Below are 18,937 nucleotides of genomic sequence, written 5' to 3' on the forward strand. Positions count from 1 at the left end.
AGTTTTCTTCAGCTTATTTTTGCCCCTTCTCCCCACAGTTGTCATCTCTGTGGAATGCAACATCAGCTCATAGGAAATTTACAAACACGTAAGTGCAGCACAAGAGATTAAGCCTTCCCCTAGAAGGCTGGCCGTATGGGGGGAAGCAGGGAAGCTTCCTCACCCTCTTTGGAACACTGGAAGCAGAGCTTCATAGAAGTCAGGGGGCCTGTGGCCCCTGGACCCTGCTGGTATCCCACCTCTATCCCAACTCTTCCACCCCCAAGCACTCCCCTCCTCACTATTGCTAGCCTAAAACGGGAAAAAGTGATGAAGACATGCTCCCCTCTTCTGAGAAAGGTGCAGGGAGGGGCTCAGAGGAGCAGCGGGAAGAGGCAGAGCAGGGGAGATGCCTCAGGAATAGGGCCATGGTTCAGGTGCTGGTGTCCTTCCCACTTCAGGATTGTTTCTAGCATTCATGTGTGAGTCTCCCCAAACGGAGGACTCACATGTTGCCTACACAAGGACCTGAAAAAGTGTGAGACCTGTGTGATGTGGTGAAGCATACAGCAATGCTAGAAACAGACAGTTATTTTGAGAGGGGGAAGGTAACAAAAAACCCTTCAACAACCAAACAAGAACTAGCGAACTCTGGGAGCTCTGTTCACCGGTAAGAACTCTTAGGGTCTGATGTTGTGCTGCCTTGTCTCTTGTACAGCTATTTACACCTGTGCAAAGTGGGTATAAAAAGCTAACCAAGTTGCAAAGCAGCACTGAATCAGACCCTTTAATTTAGAAAGATCCTCTGCAGATTTCAAATTGAGAGACTCAAAGAAGTAGAGATTACCTGGAGCACTTTTATAGTACCATTTTCTTTGAAAGATCTACCCTTGAATCACAATCAAAGGATCACTTTGAAATAATTCCTGCTGTCTGGCAAATTGAAGCAAAATGTCTGGTCAATGCCCGCAAAGAATCACTGTTTAAAAAAATTTCATTTAAATCGGTGAACCTCTGGCCCCAAGAAGCCATTTCAGAATCAGGGTACTAGGCTGTAGAGCTATTCTGGCTGACTGGCCACATTCTTTTTCCCAAGGAACTTTCCTTGCATTTGATGCTGAAAGGGAAAGGTCATTGGGCTAGTTTGCTGGATCTGTCATTTGGGGATACAAATTACACAAGGATAATCTTCTTAGAGCTTGATTGACTGGCTTTGCAGGTGCTTTGTTCCTTGGAGCTATTAGCAACATAGGGTAGCAGAGACAAGAATTGGAATCTATGATGTGTTGGGAAGTTAGCCTGAAGCAAATGAAAGAGATCATTAGAAGACCTTGGAAGAGGAAAGGAAACATGGCAATATGTAAACAGTCCATGGAATAATTCTGTATTCATATATGGGCTCTGCCAACCTGTTAATTTCTGGGTTCCTCAGGCAGAGTCTGAAGGTGGCTTGGCAAAATCTGGGAAACCTCCCTTATTCCTCCCCTCTCCCCCCCCAAACCAAACCAAACCAAAACAAGGACACCAAGATGTGTGTTCAAAATCAGGATAGGCTTAAACATTCAAGAATATTCTAGTATGGGGAGTAGGAAGGGAGAGGCACAGCACGGCAGATGAAATCATTCCAGCAAATTATCATGTACATGGGCCCTTTAATATTAAAGTTACATATTGCTGACCTTGCTTATTCTTCCCTGTGGTGCTATGTATGCTGCCTAAGTTAAAGCAGAACACAGGAGTTATTGCAACTAGATAGCTAACACCTGAAGGCATGGATTTTTATAGGACCAGATGAAAATAAAATGAAGAAAGGAGAATTTTTGAATTTTACAAGTCCCATCAATAATAGATTTTCTGTGAGCTCACTACTGAAATACTGATAAGAACACAATGTATTCAGTTCCAGATAGCAACACTGAATACATTGTTATTTCGAAATAGCACTATTTCAAAATAGAGCCATAACATGAATATGCAAATGAAGCATGGGATATTTAAATCCAGGCTTCATTTACAATTTTGAATGTCTGCATTTGCATCCTTCTCTCAAAAGGGTGCAAGTGTAGACATACCCTGGGAGAAATGAAAATGAGAGTTCCCTGTCTTCCTCTATTATCTATGTTGTCTGACCTTTTGGGCGGGGTAGTGGTGAAATCCGGTAATTTTTTTAAGGGGTGTGTGTGTGTGAGAGAGAGAGATTGAGATTCCTACAAGGGTGGAAATAAGTGGTGAAGCAATAAACACATTCTCTTGTCCTAATATAGTTAGTAAATGGGAAGGTGAACTACAGTATTGAGAAATACTGCTTGAACATCTTACTCATGGCAGCTGAAACAGTATTTACTTGCAACAATTGTGTTTAACAAGGCTGTGTGTGTTTGTGTGTACTGGAAGTGAAATCTCATTTGATTCTATACTTTTTCAGCTACTGAGGGAGTGGGGTGCTCCTATCTGGGGACTTGATTTGAATCATGCTTGACTAGCTTATATGGACATTATTTTCTCTGAAACCATGCTATAGACATTCCGACAACTGCCTATTTAAAAGCCTGGCTTTATTTGGTGGTCAATGATGCACATCAAATCAATATGGGAACTTTTTTGTTCTGCTTTACTGCAAGAATTGTGCGAAAGATCATATATAATGTAATATATATAACAACATATAATTTTTATACTACAAAAATAGGTTGAGGCGGTACTCAGGCCACACTACATAAGGTGGCTTTGGGCTTCTGGATCTAATCTTTCATTTTAAAATAATGTTTCTAGCTGTCAAATTGTGAAGAAAAGCTTGGAAGTATGAACTGAGTGTACTAATACAGCAGTTGTAGAACTGGATGAAAAAGCCTAGGGAGGTGTGAACTGCCTTTTTCATGTCTATGGGGTGTTAACTCTGAAACCTGATGTGGAAGGAGGCTGCCATCACCCTCCCCACAGCAGAAGCATCTGTGTTTATTGGAGCCCCACTGCTGCCATTCTTTTTAGGTGGCAGGTGAAAAATCACTGTCTCCCAAATCCTTGATTTAGGGTGGTGGCAAGGGAGTCTACCCCTCTGAGGCAGACCCCAGCTGCATGAAAAACAGAAGAGGTCTGTGAAATGGGGAGGTCCTGTTCTGTCCAAAAAGAACCTACCATAAATGACTGTTGTGTGGGTGCCTCACTCCCCCAGAACATGGTTCAGTCTGGAGCTAAGATTATATGGGGATGTGTCTAGGATCCCAAGCAACCTTCAGCTGGCTCTGACAGCATGTTTACATATGAATGTCTTGTCCTATAGTCAGGGCTAGCCTTAGACTGATTCGTCCGATTCCCCCGAATCGGGCCCAGAACCCGGAAGTGTGCCGGGCACGCTGTGGAAGGGGGCATCAGTGCTGGAAGAGGAGTGCGATGGCTGCCTGCGCTGCAGGAGGTGTAAGTTGAGCACAGGGTTTCTCTGCGCCACGGGGGTGGGTTAGCTACCTTGGCAGGCAAGGTAGCTTGTGTGCCTCCCTTTTGTTTTTTTGCTCAACCAAAAAAATTTCTGGGCCCTGCCCCCATTGAAACTTTTGTGTGCATTTTTTTTTTTTTTTTGCTCAACCACAATTGCTGCAGGGCCCCGCTGAAATTGTTTGAATTGGGCCCCGCACTTCCTAAAGCCAGCCCTGCCTATAGTCACTACACATTCAGCAGTAGCTAGGGCCCCACCTCTCTTCTGCTCCTCAGAGGTACTTGGTGTGGATTCTCCCCTTCCCATGATAGTGGTGACCTTTTGTTGTTTTAAGAGGGACTGACTCAATATTCCCTCTAACTTTTTCCATGCATGAGCAAAATACATTTTGTTATGTGCACCAAGACACGTGCAGATATGCACCACCATTAGAAACACATGCTAATCAGCTGGGCAGAATTTGAATCTCTCCCCAACTGACCACCCAGTACATAAAGAACACAGGACTGGACTAAGGCTGTGAACAATTAGTCAACTATCTGATGAGCAAATGGTTATTGGATAGTCAACACACTGGTTGTCTAGTCACTTCCACCCCCTCTATCAGAAAGAGGCAGCAAGTGTGAGGGAGAGGAAGACGACAAAGGGGTGCTTCAAGCATCAGAGCCACATGGAGCGAGGGGCCAGCTGTGGCGGGCTCCCCCACTAACCCCAGATTCCCTGCAGCGCTTTCACCTTTGATGTGTAGCAAAGGTGTTGCGACACCCTGTGGCTGTTGCGACACTTCAAAGACAAAGGCGCCCTTATCGACTAATCAAATAGTTGATGCAATTTGCATCGACTATTTGATTAGCCAATTAATGTAAATTTAATATCCTAGCCTGGAGGGGAGCACAGAGTTGAGTAGGAGGAAGGAAGGCAGATGTGGGCTCAGAAATGTTGGAGGAGGGGATGTATGGGACTCGGGCAACACGGTGCTGAGAGCGCTCCCCTAGGAAGCGGGGAGGGAATCACCCTAACAAGCAGCAGCACAAAAATCAAAGCAGCCTCTATCGGTCTGTCCTGCGGAGAGGGGGCAAGCTCGTGGTGGGCGCGTGCGACGTGCCCCGGGCAGGCAGGGCAGTGCACGCGGGGCGGGCGCAGGCCGCATCACCGGAACGCTGGGTACCCTACGCGACACTAAGGGGCGAGATCAAAGGGACGGCGCCGCCTCGTAGGGAATTGCTAGAGTGTGGGTGAATCCACTCTGTTCCTAAGCCACCCCCACCGCCGCGCTCTTTGGTTCAGCCCAGCACCTAAGAGGAAGCTGATTTCGTCCGCGTTGCCCCTTCCGTTCTTTAGTTTCTCGCGACACTTTGATAGGCGCAGCTCTCGCGTGAGATTCAATCTCTCGTCTAATCTCGCGTTGCTGGCAGGCTTCGGCCTCTTTGGCTCCAGGGTAACACCATGGCGGTTGGGAAGAACAAGCGGCTGACCAAGGGCGGCAAGAAAGGCGCGAAGAAGAAAGTGTAAGCGAGGCCGGGACGGGGCAAGGGGGCCTGGGGGTCCCGCCGTGGGGGGCAGTGGGGTGTCGGGCCGGCAGAATGTGCCGGATGGCGGCGGATTGGGAGCCGGCGCAGGGAGCCGCGGGAGCGGTGTTGACATGGCGGCGTCTAGAGCCGGGGGGGGGGAGGGGGGACTGGCAGACCCGCTGCATGGGCCGGGGGGGAGGGGGGGACTGGCAGACCCGCTGCATTAGCCGAGGCGGCGGGGGGGACTGGCAGACCCGCTGCATGGGCCGGGGGGCGCCGGCTCCGCTGTGACCCCTCCCCCATTTCTCCGCCGGAGGGTTCGGAGCCTGGGCCCAGCCGCACGGAGTCTCCCAGCGTCAGGCTCCGGCTCGGAGAAGAGGAGTTGGGGAGTCGGGCAGCCTTTGGCCCCACGTGCTGTGCGGAGCCGTCTCTGGCTGCACCTGCTGCTGATTTGCTCCATCCCCAGTGCGGCCGGGACAAGGCCCCGCTGCTAGATGCCATGGGCTGGGTCCATCCAAACGTGCAGGGCCAGGAGGGTCAGTTACTTATTGATCGAGTGTGTTTCGTCGAATTTGTACAGTGGACGCTTCAGGGAGGCTTTTGTAAACGTATATCAAACCCAGAGACGTAACTTAGTCGTTTTGGCAATTAAAATGTTGGTGGGTTTGTTGGATCAGGTGCTGTATATTTTATCATCAAGAAATGCTGGTAAATCAAAGTTCTTGCTTAATATGTATCTGTAGTAGAATTGAGCCTTGGCAAGCAGAACTATACTAATGGTGTTCATAAGCATGGTGATAAGTAAACAAGCTTGCATTAATTTGGAAATGCATAAATTACAATAGTTTATTGCTGTGTTCATTCTCTGGTATTTGAAGTATTTGGAAATTCCATATCAGTTCTGTTGTACATGATAAATATGAAGGAAGAGGACCACATTTTAAACCAAGATTTAATCTGAAAAATGAGAGGAATTATCTTTTTATTTTTCTAAATTAAGGGTCGATCCCTTCTCAAAGAAGGATTGGTACGATGTCAAGGCACCTGCAATGTTTAATATCCGAAACATTGGGAAGACACTCGTCACCAGGACCCAAGGAACCAGTGAGTATCTAGTGTGTTGAGAAAACACTTGATGTCTGTTAATTTGTCTTGCCTTTTAAGACCACTGCAATTTAGTATCAGTTGGAAGCAGTTCTTGCTTAAACTAATGTGATTTACAAGATTATAGGACAACTAGACTTTTAAAAAAAAAAAAGTGTTTTGACCTTACTGTTGGGTAGCTCTGAGTAGAATTATGTGTACACACATGGTTTGGTCCATGCAAGATAAACAAACTGTTGACCCGTGTAGGGGTTTTTAATTGTAGCTCTCTGATCACTGAAAAAGGAGCCTAAAATATAGGCAAGGAAGATCTGGAAAGGAGCAATGCAAAAAGATCTTGTCTCTCTATGTGGGTTTTCTTTATGGTAGGATAGCGAAATTGCCCATTTTGGGGCAGTAAATGTGCAGTGGTATCACTGAGTAGAGCATCACGCCCCCCTTTTTGATTTTTGAATCCCCCCTGCCCCCCAATCCTTCACATGATAAAGTGAGACCATAATTGGAATACTACATTTAGGTAAAAGAATCCCAGTCACTTCTGTTCAGAGATGAATAATAGAATCTGGGTAAGAGTAACACAATTATGAAAATGTTAAGTGCAGCTTCACCAACATATTCAGGAGGGAGTTACATATTTTACAGAATTTAAATATCAAAGGACACAATTATTTAGCACGATGAATAGGCATAATGAGGAATTAAAATTAAGGAGAACAAAACTTTGGGCTGCTTATGATTCATAAAAAGTGAAATCTGGTAGGTCATGAAATAGTGTTCCAAGGTAACTGGAACATGGAAAACATACTACAAAGGACAGTTATTAAGGCATCACTGTTAAGCAGCATAATTAAACTTGTAATTTGCTCCTGAACTTCAATTTTTAATCATTTATATATTTAGCTGCTGTTTTGTATATTGAAATGTTTATATAAGAACATATGCCTAGTTCTTACTTTTTTATGTTTACTTTCCTCAACAGTGAACCCCAGTACAACATTGAGCATAACACCTACCTGCCTTTTTAAAATGTTGACCTTTACAATTACACTGAATCTTGAAGCCTGAACATAGTTTATTTCCCAAATGATATTTTTCTCCCCTTTGTGTTGAAGCTTGACTAGTTCATTGACTACTTTTATTACAAAAAAATTTTCTTCAACAGTTTGACTCAAAGTAATTGTCATAATTTTTTGTAGATCTAAACTTAAATTAATGTAATGTGTGTTCAAGTCTAATTCTAATAAAATATTTTATTTTATAAGTCTTATTCAAATTTGGCTCTAATATAAATGCATATCAAATGAGAATAAAAATCTGACACGGCTATTTCTCATTTTTTAACAAAAAGTGTTTTCTATGCATATAGAAATTGCCTCTGATGGACTTAAAGGCCGTGTATTTGAAGTGAGTCTTGCTGATCTGCAGAATGATGAAGTTGCTTTCCGTAAATTCAAACTGATTACGGAGGATGTTCAGGGCAAAAACTGTCTGACCAATTTCCATGGAATGGATCTCACCCGTGACAAGATGTGCTCCATGGTCAAGAAATGGCAGGTAAGTGGCCACGTGTACCTGTGAAGCAAATACTACCTTGATAAATACTCATTTGATAGAAAACTACCTGCCTATACATTTAAATAAAATAACTTGATCTTTGATGCAGTTTGCAGATTGATTTTTACCTTGGACAAAACTACCAGTATTATGTGTGTTTATTGGTTGGTGTTTGCTTATAGAGGTAATTATTGTTGCCTGCAGAGGGTGTCTAAAAATGTGCATGCACAATTAGAGAAATCATACATAATAATTTTAACACGTGGACGTCAAGCTTAGTTTTTAAAAAAAGCAAAATTTTTCTGTAGTCAGAGGGCAGGATTTTGGAGGGCAACTTAAAAAAATAGAACATCTTGCCACTTGAATCATAGTTACTCTGCTTAAATGCAAACTTTCAAAATGTAGAACGTAGATATCGTTCTTACCACAAAATTAAAAAAAAACAGAAAATGTCTTCAATGGTGGATGCTAGTGTGCTTGTAAAATTAAATAATTGATGTTGACTAAAAACAAGGTAGAATTTTATGGGCACTAAGTTGATCTTGTTTATGAAGGTGGGAGCTGGAGTGTTCAGCAGAAGTGCCAACATAAGAAAAGGGTGGGAAGGGAAAGTTGGTATTAACTGGGGAAACACTTGCTAGGAGAGACTTTCCACTAATAGTAAGGGTGGCATATAAAATCCCAGCCTGGGATGGAGGAAGTACAGTATAAGGGTACGTCTAGACTACATGCCTCTGGCGACAGAGGCATGTAGATTAGACTACCCGGCACAGGAAAATGAAGCGGCGATTTAAATAATCGCCGCTTCATTTAAATTTACATGGCTGCTGTGCTGAGCTGATCAGCTGTTTGTCGGCTCAGCGCGGTAGTCTGGACGCTCTGCAGTCGACATCAAAGGCATTTATTGACCTCCCAGGTATGCCTCGTAAATCGCCGCTTCATTTTCCTATGCCGGGTAGTCTAATCTACATGCCTCTGTCGCCAGAGGCATGTAGTCTAGACGTACCCTAAGAATCAATGCCTTTGTGTCCTCTGCTAGTACTACTATGGCAGTTTCTTTCCTTCATTTAGTAACCTTTTTAAGGGGCCACAAGTGGTGCTGTTGGTGTCATCAGTGCCCTTCCAAACTTTACCTAGGTATTGGAAGGGTCAGTAGTAGTTTAAGATCAAATTTATAGTAATTTGAGGGCTAACTATTCACACTGTAAAGTTGGGGTCAAGTGACAGCAACAGTAGAGGATTGTTTAAGGCAAACCTGACTAGAAATGATTAGAAATTGTTACTTGTACTGTGGAGTCTTTCTTTCTGTGATAGAAAACAATTGTATTCTAAACTTCTATTCTAGACCATGATTGAAGCCCATGTTGATGTCAAAACTACCGATGGCTATCTACTGCGCCTCTTTTGTGTAGGTTTCACAAAGAAGCGTAATAACCAGATTCGCAAAACCTCATATGCTCAGCACCAGCAGGTTCGCCAAATTCGCAAGAAGATGATGGAAATCATGACCCGGGAGGTGCAAACTAATGACCTGAAAGAAGTTGTCAATAAGCTGTATGTCTTGGTTATCTTTTATCAAACTTTTTTTATTATTTATTAAGCTAGTTTAAATTTCTGTGGGGATAGTACTGTCACTGTAAGCGTTTTTTAAGCACATATATAGACAATAAGGTGAAGTATCTGATTTCTAGAGTATCTGGATGTACTAATTAATTGATAATTAAGTACAGATGATGGAGATTACTGACACGAATGAATGTATGTGATTGTAAGGTGTGACGGTATGCTGGTGTTGAGAGTAGTAAATACTGAATAATTTGAACTTGTATATAATGATCAGGCAGTTGAATTATCCCACAAAAATCTAATATTGAACATTGAATATTGAATATTGGATTATTTTTCAGGATCCCAGACAGCATTGGCAAAGACATAGAAAAGGCTTGTCAGTCCATTTACCCTCTTCATGATGTATATGTCCGCAAAGTGAAGATGCTTAAGAAACCCAAGTTTGAATGTGAGTTAATTTTTGCTTAAATGTTGAGTTTTGAGTGATACACTTAGTTTACAGCAATATTTTCAAAGCATGTTTGGTGATATTTTTTTTCACCTGGGGGAGCCTTCTGAAACCAATATTGCATGTTTGAATGCTTAAGACAAATAGCTTATCCTAACAATCTGAGACTTCAGTAACAAATATGAATTTCTGTAAATGATATATTGTTTTGGAATATTGTTCCTTTCAGTTTTTTTTTTTTTTTTTTTTTAAAGCAAGAAGTAACTAAATGCTTGGCTTTGACTTGGGAATGAATGATGACAACGTGTTTCGGTCCCATATGAACACCGAATGATTATGCTCTTATCCCACTTTCTGACATTCCCATGTAATGCAGAACTGAGTAGTTAATGGCATATTTGGAAGACTTAATTTGTTCAATTACTCAAATCTCATACACTTCACTTTTCAGACACTCTTTGCTTTCATGTCTTTGTCTAAATACAAAAGTTAATTAAATCAGTGGAAGCTCCTTGTGTTGGCATTGTTAAATGCCTTATTGAGATAGTTGTGGTACACTTTTGATTTGTTTTTTTTTTTAAAAAAGGTCTATTTAAATTTGGATGCTTAACTTGTGTTGTGTATGGTTGACAGAATGTAAATAATACAAAAATCATTAATTGCAGTATTATGCTTTTTTTTTTTTTTAGTGGGCAAGCTGATGGAACTGCATGGTGAAGGTGGTGGCACTGGAAAACCTTCTGGGGATGAAACAGGCGCTAAAGTAGAGCGAGCCGATGGATATGAGCCCCCTGTACAAGAGTCTGTCTAGAATGAAAAATGAATGCAAAAAATAAAAATTTTAATATACAGTAATAGTAGTATTTGGTTTCATGCAGTAATACTAGACACACTATATGTAGTCTAAGATACTTTACTCTTACTTTTGTTAGATCTTCCATATGTTGCTATTGCTTCACGTGCTAAAATTGTGAGTTGATATGGAGTATGCCTCTTCATTGATCACTGTTATGTGAAGGCAGGTTGCTTGTCCTTTATGAAGTTGTTTAAAAATACATACTAGATTGAGCTTCATAGAATTGAGCATCTAAAACCCAAAACCTCTTCTAATGAGATCTTTAAGTAAAAAGGCATATTGTATCTATAACCAGAATATGTAGCATTGGTTACAAGTATTAATTCACACTTAATAGTACCTTTCTTCTCAATGCTATCTGAAATGGCATCTAGACACCCGGTGAATAGTGGGGTGCACAGGTTGGGGAGAAGGTAGGAAATATTGTCCAAAGACTTGAATTTTCATGGCATCTTTAAAAGTTCACATAGAATAGATGTGGCTCTTGTTTTAGATCTTATTCGTGTTCCTTTTAGGGACTAAATTTATCCTTTTGGTAATATTTTACAATGACTTTTTCCAATAGGCAGTGTTGGTGTCTGATGCCCAAACAGCATGTTAACACAACTGTTCTATTATGGAAACAGTCTTAATGAAAATATAATCTGTTTTCAAGGGAATAACATATAATAGAGATTTCTCACTTTATCCCATTACAAGAACTAGTACTAGTCACAATGTCAATTCACAAATACCATGCAGTGCAGATGCCATTGTATGAAATAAATTTAAAGCAGAAATACTTTAGTAATAACAAGATGTGAAGAAAACTTGCGAACTCTACAAATGAGTCTTTTCCATTAATTCCACTATTTTATTCTGAAGGATTATATAATACTAATTTAGCTTTCCTCACATGAGAGATGTGTTGTAAAGGCTGTGAAAGAAGAGCTTTTCCAAATCCTTCAGCCTTATGCTATTATCTGATAATGTGCTCTGATTTCCAGCACTTTGCTTAAATAGTAGAATTGTTTAGTAGTGGTACACTAAAAATAACTTCTTAAATACAGCTAGGGTTTTCTCTAGTGAAATATGTCTAAAGTTACATAACTTGCTATAACTGCAAGCAGCTTAGACCGAAAGTTAGGAGGCCAGGCTGCTAGATGTGGTTTACCAGCCTTGTATTCCAAAATTTTGTTTTTTAAAATTTTGAAAATAAATTAGTTCTGTGTGATAGTAAAATCTTCCAATTTCTTAATATACAAGATTTTAAACTTGAGCATTTAAATATCCACAAATTAGCACCAAAAATCCAGGTCTTTTCTGTTGATATTAATCTTAAAAAGTTTAATCTGGTTTAACCTTTATCTCTGTTTATAAATTACTTTAATTCAAATCAATCCCATACAGTATTTTTCAGTATCTAGTCTGGAGTGCACGTATGATACTAAAAACCAAGTGGAATTAGGATTTGGCAAAAGAGCCAGCTTCTGGCTTAGTGGACAGGTGTGTGTGTCTGTTTTTTGTTTATAGCTGCTTGTGATCGAACTGGAAAGTCAAGGCAAGTGATCACTTGTTGACAGAGAAACGTGCTGTGTCTTCAAAGGGGAAGGAAAGTGGCTCGAGATCCTGAAAGGATATGGTCACCCTCTGGATAATATTGCAAATGGGTCTGAGGCAAATATGTCCAAGAGGATGAGGTGGAATTGTTTCTTGAGAATTCATCCCCTGAATAGAGGGCTGTAGATACTATAATTCCAGTGGCAAAAGTATGTCTAAATATATCCCATTTGGCCTGGCTAGCTGGTTCTAGATAGCATTATGGTCTAGTGGACAGAAAAATTGATTGAGACTCAGGAGACCTGTGTTTTATTCTTAGTTCAGCTCTGGGTGATGTTGGTTAGGTCACGTCCCTTGTGCTTCCATTTTCCTATCTGTAAAATGGGAATAATAATGCTTAACTCTGAAATGCTTTGTGGAAAAGTGCTAGATGGGAGCTGGATGGCATTATGCATTAATATTACCACTATTACTCAAGGTTGTTTAGTCTAATAATTCACCTATAATTCTGGTGCTATGTACAACACCTTTCTGATCAGATTTTATACTGTTCTCATAAACAGTATGTGTGTTCCAAATGTTGATATAGGTCTACACTTAAACTTACAACAGAAATAATCAACTGTTCTAGTTTTCGCTTCTTTCACTTAGGGCACTTCACAGTAAGTAGCCAATGTCGTTTGTGCTTGAGTTGATAAAATATTACTTGTTGGTACTTCATAAGAGTTAAGAGGGAGTGATTTTTTTTCCAGTTGATTATAATAGTCCAATTTTGTCAATTGGCCTAATTCATATGTGGGTGTAGCTAAACTTAATATTTTTTTCAGTAAGACATAATTCATACCATACTGTATCAGAGGTAGCCTCTGAAGTTAGTCTGTAACTGAAAAAAGCAAGCAATGAATACTCCTGCAGCATCTTAGAGACTAACAAAAATGTAGATAACGTAAAAAACAACAAATAGTCTAGTAGCACTTTAAAGATTAACAAAACACGTAGATGGTATTTTGAGCTTTCGTGAGCACAACCCACTTCAGATGAAAGATGTCTCGAAGGTGCTGCAGAACCATTCATTGTTTAAATATTTACATTCTGTACATGTGAGTTTAACTGACTTCTAGGAATTACAAAATACTTGAGCATATGAACATTGAATTTTGCTTTGGCTTCCTTGCTGATGGGTCCAAGCTCAGTTTTTCCTAAAGTAAGCATTGCAGGTGCTACTGAATTTAGAGAAAGCCCAATACTGGATTTGGCAGACACTTAAACAAATGCGGAATGTGGGTGGAAATGTAGGTTTCCCTCATGCTACGGAGACTAGGCTGCACATGTATTAACATCAAATTACGGAAGACAATCAAGTAACATGAGCAGAGAAACTAAGGTCAGGTCCAAACTATAAAGTTGCACAGGGGTGTGAAAAATCACCCCTGAGCAATGCAATTATGTTAATCTAAATGTACTGTAAACACTGCTATATGGATGGGAGGACTGTCTCCTGGAGATGGATAAACTGCTGACAGAAGATATAGTAGCAACTTCACTGGATCCTTACATCACACAGCTGCATGGTTTTAATGTAGATATGCACTACATGTTTTCCTCTTTAAGATGTTAAAATATAAATAAGCATCATCTTGCATAGAAGAGTACAACTAATATATTCTCTGGTTGTATCGGTTAAGCTTGTTGAATTTTCAGCTTACAACAGCCTACCGTGTAAAATTTATTTTCCATGTAGATACTAAGATTACGATCAAATCACCCTTCAGCTTTTTCTTTGAACTAAATATAGTGACACAAGGAACTCAATCTGACACTCACTTTGTTTTTATTCATTCAATCATTCTAATGGTTCTTCTATGAACCCTCTGCAATTTATCAACGTCCTTGAACTGAAACAGGCACTGGACAAAGGCTTCTAGCAGTGGTGGTGCCAGTGCCAGTGCAGCGGTAAAATATTTACTATTTTATTCCCGTTTTATGCATCTGAGGATCACATAGACCGTTTTGGCCACATTGTTCTGAAAACTCATTTTCAGCTAACTATCCAGCCTGACCCAAAGTCTTTCAGATTAATTACTTCTCAGGATAGATAGTCCCTTGTTTGGTAAGTATGAGGAACAAAAATGCAGCCCAATCTTAATATGGATCTATTTAAAAAGTTTGTCTGTGCCCTTACACAATGACTCAGGTCACTCTGTATCAATGGACCTGGTCTCTCAATTATCACTCAGTTTTTTTGCTTCCTATTCACTGCTAGCTCAATTTTGGACACAATTCAAGGTGTAAGTCTCTAAAAAGCTTGAGCTAGGGTTCCATTGACATGGGGGCAGAGGACAGGAAAGAGAGTGGCTACATCCCATGATGAAGGAACAGTTCTTGCCCATACATGAGGGCCGTGTCTAGACTGGCAAGTTTTTCGGCAAATTTGCGGAAAAACTTGCCAGCTGTCTACACTGGCCGCTTGAATTTCCGCAAGAACACTGACTTCCTACTGTCTGAAATCAGTGCCTCTTGCGGAAATACTATGCTGCTCCCGTTCGGGCAAAAGCTTTTGTGCAAAAGGGCCACTGTAAGACAGCTCAGATTTGTTTTGCACAAAAAAGCCCCGATCGTGAAAATGGCGATCGGGGCTTTTTTGCGGAAAAGCGAGTCTAGCTTGGCACGGACGCTTTTCTGCAAAAAGTGCTTTTGCGTCCATGCCAGTCTAGATGCTCTTTTCCACAAATGCTTTTAACTGAAAACTTTTCCGTTAAAAGTATTTGCGGAAAATCATGCCAGTCTAGATGTAGCCAAGGAGGATAGGAGACAGAGATAGTTATGTAAGCAAAGCTTGGTAGAATCACAGCACCAGGAACTTTAACACATGGAGGGGGAGGGGGAGACACTGGAAGCCCATAGGAAGGGAAGAGAGAAGAGGGACATCAGCTTCTTTTTGGACACAACAAAGCTAAGCATGTAGGAGAGCTTCCTACCTCCTGAAGCACTGCTATTGAACTTTGGGAACAACACTGTAGACATCCATCACTGCAGAAATACAAGGGAGAACTTTTGGAAGCTGTGAGAAGAGGCTGGATCCTTAAGTCCAAGGATGGGGTTAGAGTCTCTGGGAATTGTAATGTAGCACAAGGTAAGGAGATCTTTCACTAGGGAAGACAAGGGCAGCCAATCCTTTACCTGTGAAGAAATAGTGGCCAACTGTGGTCAGTCATTAGTTTTAAGAGAAGCCTCCACCAAAATCAGTACCATAAGATATGAAATCTATTGTTATGCTTAAGAAGGGCTGCATCATGTATTCCATAATATTTAATGTTGTCAGCAGGGGAAACTTACCTGCAAAAACTTTGTAGTAAGGGTAAGTCTGACAAACGTACGTGTGTGTGTATGTATGTGTGTGTGTATATAAATGGTGACTGTTACCCTGGAACTTAGTAATGATTAAATTTAAAACTAGGATCTGGTTGGAGATTATTTCTGACACCAGAAGAGCAGGTCCCGACACTGTATCTGTCACCAGTGGATAATAGCCCAATGAAAACAACTCAAGTATGAATTTAACAAATCTATTAAAAGAATTTGGAACAATACACAGTATATAACCATACAAAACAGTAAAAACACCAGTTAGAAATCCAACCCCATACCTTCAAAATAGAAGACAAGAAGATAGGAAAGTTCCCCTAACAAGCGGGTAAGTTTACAGTCTCTGGCCAAGATGTAAATACAGCAGGTGAAGAGACCTAGGACCTCTTCCCAGTAGCTGCAAGCAGCCAAGGGGAGGAACTTGGGCTGTGTCTACATTGCAGGCTTTTTGTGCAAGAAACACTTAACTGTACAAAAACTTGCCTGGTGTCTACACTGCATGTGTGTTCTTGCGCAAGTAAATTTACAGTACAGCGTCAGAAAAGGGCTTCTTCCGGAAGAGTTATTACTCTCCCCATGAGGAATAAGCCCTCTTGCATAAGAGTTCTTCCATAAGACGGCAGTGTGGCCAGGCAACATGCTTTTCTTGTGCAAGAAACCCCTATGGCTAAAATGGCCATTAGAGCTTTCTTGCGCAAGAGAGCGTCCACACTGTCATGGACGCTCTTGTGCAAAAGCATATGGCAGTGTGGACTCGATCTTGTGGAAGACTTTTTGCACAAGAACTCTTGCTCAAGAAGCCTGCAGTGTAGACATAGCCTAATGTTTGTCCCACAGCAGATGTTCCTTGATGTTGAAGGTGGGTGAGAGAGGATGACGCTGTCCAGAATAGAACTGGGTCTTCACAGGTCTGGAGTCAGAGTGGCTCTTCAAGTGGTGGGGGAAGTCAACGGACCCCAATGTAGTGTCTCCCCAATACCATGCCTAAGCCTGTGCTAGTATGGAGAAAGCACTCTTGGTGGTCTGGAGGCTCCACAGCACCACAACTCTCTGGTCTGGAGTACCTCAAGCTTGAACCCCTGGGCTTTGCCACAAGGCATGTGAGGGAACCAGCAGCAGCAGTACGGATGTCTTGATGAGTCACTGAACAAACTGGCACCCGCCCCCACCCTTGAGTAAGTGGTAGTTTTATGTCTTTTGTGGTGGGAAAATGAAGAAAGGGTGCTGACTGCACTGTCCCTGTGCCATGTGTGAAGAGTTCAGGAATGTGTGCAGCATAGTGAACATCTGAGGTAAATGTTTTTGGCGGGAAAAGCCAGTTAGAACTAGTTCTTGGTTACCTCCACTGAGGTGCACAGTCCAAAATGGAGTTCAGGATACTTAAAATAGAGTCCAGCACATTAAAATGGTGTCCAACATGATAATTCCTTACAGTGATTGATGTTTTTATTCCCAAAGTTAATAAAACTTTGCTTGCAATTAGATGCCTTCTGCATGTCTAGTGTTTAGGCTGTATACAGTGGGAAAAATGTTCTGTGTTTTAAAAAGACATTTTGCAAGAAGGATATGGCTGAGCAGAGAGAAGGAAGAGCCAGAGGGCAAGGACTGGATTCTGGGTGGAGCAGAGTGGGGGCCCACAAGCTGCAGAGCTTGCCTTCCCAAACAGCAGCTTCATCCATCACCCTTGCGCTCTAGTCTGGGGGTTAAGCTACTTACCTGGGTTGTAGGTGAAAGTGGTTCAAATCCCCCAGTTACCTGTTCAACAGGGGTTTGCACTGGGATTTTCTGCCTTCTAGGGGACTGGCTTTTATGGTGGGCCACCATTGTCCAAATCCCCTCTCTTTCTCAAGAGACCATTTTCTTGGGATGGGGAGTCAGACAAGGATTGCTTGCTCACTAGTGACTCTCCCTAGGAGGTGGTGCCAGTTCACACCCCTCAAAAGAGTAGGGCAGTGCCCTAAGGGTCTGCCACACCCTGGGCCTGCATCCTGATCATGGGGGACAAGAATGAAGGGGGAGGGAGCTTACTGCTTAACAGTAATTCTGCTTTAGTTAAAAGAGCAAGAGGGGCTGCTGTCACACACCAGAGGGCCTACTCTACCTGGCAGAGCAGGGATTTGATCTAGGGACTCATACCCCAGGTGAGTACCCTAATCCCCCATACCCCAGAGGGCTTTGGAAGTTTCCTATGCCCTGATTATTATATAAAGTGGAACACTTAAGTTGATAGAGCACACTGCCACTCATTTCTCAATTATGGATATTAAATTGTGAGTAACTGACTAATTGAATAGTTGATGCATTTTGCATCAACTAGTCAATAGGGCATCTCCGCCTTTGAAGTGTAAAAACAGCCTTAGGGCTATTGCTATACTTTAAAGGAAAAAGCACCAAGTGGAACCCGGGATCAGCTAGGGACTCCCTGCTGACCCCAGACTCTGAGTGGCGCTGCCGCTTTGAAATATCACCACAGGAACCTGGAGTCAGGCTCCTCATGGCATTTAAAAGTGGCAGTGCCGCATAGAGCCTGAGGTGAGCTGGGGAGTTCTCAGCTGATCCCAGGCTTTGTGCAGCACTGCCGCATTGAAATGCCACCGCAGGAGCCTGGAGTCAGGCTCCTTGTGGCGTTTCAAACCAGCAGTGCTGCATGGAGCCCGGAGTCAGCAGGGAGTCCCCCAATTGATCCTAGGCTCCACATGGTGCTGCCACTTTGAAATGCCATGAGGAACCTCATGCTGGGCTCCTGTGGTGGCATTTCAAAGTGGCAGCACTGTGTGGAGTTTGGGGTCTGGCCCCAGGCTCCACGTGGTGCTGCCTCTTTGAAGTACCCCCCTTATCGGATAGTCTCCTTCACATCCCTATTCTCAACAAGCAGAAAGGGAATTTGAACCAGCACCTCTGTGCCAGGTACCCAAAGCACAGGAATATAGAAAGAGGCACAAGGATTAAGTAGCCCAATTCTCCTTTCATATTTGCTGAAGGTGGACTATCCATCAACAGAAGTCTGAAGGAGCTCTATTTACTAGGCCAGCATTTCATTTGCGAAGTAAGTAACATTCAAATATCTTCTATGGGAACATAAAGGGGATTTGAACCAGCACTTGCACCGTTTAAGGGGGAAAGCACGTAAACCTCTGGACTACAGGGAGACTCATTAGGTGCTTGTGGCTCAATGACCATCCTCAAGAGGAAACAGAGTACATCTATATAGCAGCGTTATTTCAGAATAACTGATATTTTCAAATAAAATGCGCATCTATTCAGTAAGCCATTGTTTTGAAATAACATCAAGATGGAGGACTTCTCCTGTAGCCCTCATTTTATGAGTAAGGGAAGTCAAAGGAAGAGTGTTCTTTCTTCGACTTCCTACTGTATAGACAGCTCCAAAAGCTGAATTAAGCTATTCCCTTCTCATCCTCTGCATGAGAGTAATGTATAAAAGGCACTTTTATTCCAGTATATTATTTTGATTTAAAAAAAATCGTAATGGAAATAGTTACACTGCCATAAGATCTGTGCAGACCATGCCTAAAACTACTGCCCACCAGACAAAGCAATTATTGCATTATAGACCATGTTAA

General features: G+C 42.0%; 1 protein-coding gene and 1 non-coding gene across 2 annotated transcripts; both read left to right on the top strand.

Moving 5' to 3' along the window:
* The first annotated feature begins 4,756 nt into the window (after positions 1 to 4,756).
* On the top strand, positions 4,757 to 10,450 carry RPS3A (ribosomal protein S3A). Its single transcript, XM_006111574.2, has 6 exons — positions 4,757 to 4,917; positions 5,921 to 6,024; positions 7,391 to 7,578; positions 8,924 to 9,132; positions 9,486 to 9,595; positions 10,285 to 10,450. The coding sequence occupies exons 1-6, from the start codon at positions 4,856 to 4,858 to the stop codon at positions 10,404 to 10,406; spliced, it is 795 nt and encodes a 264-aa protein (XP_006111636.1). The 5' UTR covers positions 4,757 to 4,855; the 3' UTR covers positions 10,407 to 10,450.
* On the top strand, positions 9,884 to 9,957 carry LOC112546085 (small nucleolar RNA SNORD73). The gene has a single exon (XR_003089717.1). It is a non-coding gene; the product is annotated as a small nucleolar RNA SNORD73 (small nucleolar RNA).
* Positions 10,451 to 18,937: the final 8,487 nt, after the last annotated feature.

This window comes from Pelodiscus sinensis, chromosome 5 (genome assembly GCF_049634645.1).
Source record: "Pelodiscus sinensis isolate JC-2024 chromosome 5, ASM4963464v1, whole genome shotgun sequence".
NCBI lineage: Eukaryota > Metazoa > Chordata > Testudines > Trionychidae > Pelodiscus > Pelodiscus sinensis.

What these genes read in the sequence shown, in the direction of transcription:
- RPS3A (XM_006111574.2), top strand. Translation starts at nt 4,856, where the DNA reads ATGGCGGTTGGGAAGAACAAGCGGCTGACCAAGGGCGGCAAGAAAGGC. An exon ending in CCATGGTCAAGAAATGGCAG is followed by an intron (nt 7,579 to 8,923) that starts GTAAGTGGCCAC and finishes CTTCTATTCTAG; the next exon opens with ACCATGATTGAAGCCCATGT. An exon ending in AAAGAAGTTGTCAATAAGCT is followed by an intron (nt 9,133 to 9,485) that starts GTATGTCTTGGT and finishes ATTATTTTTCAG; the next exon opens with GATCCCAGACAGCATTGGCA.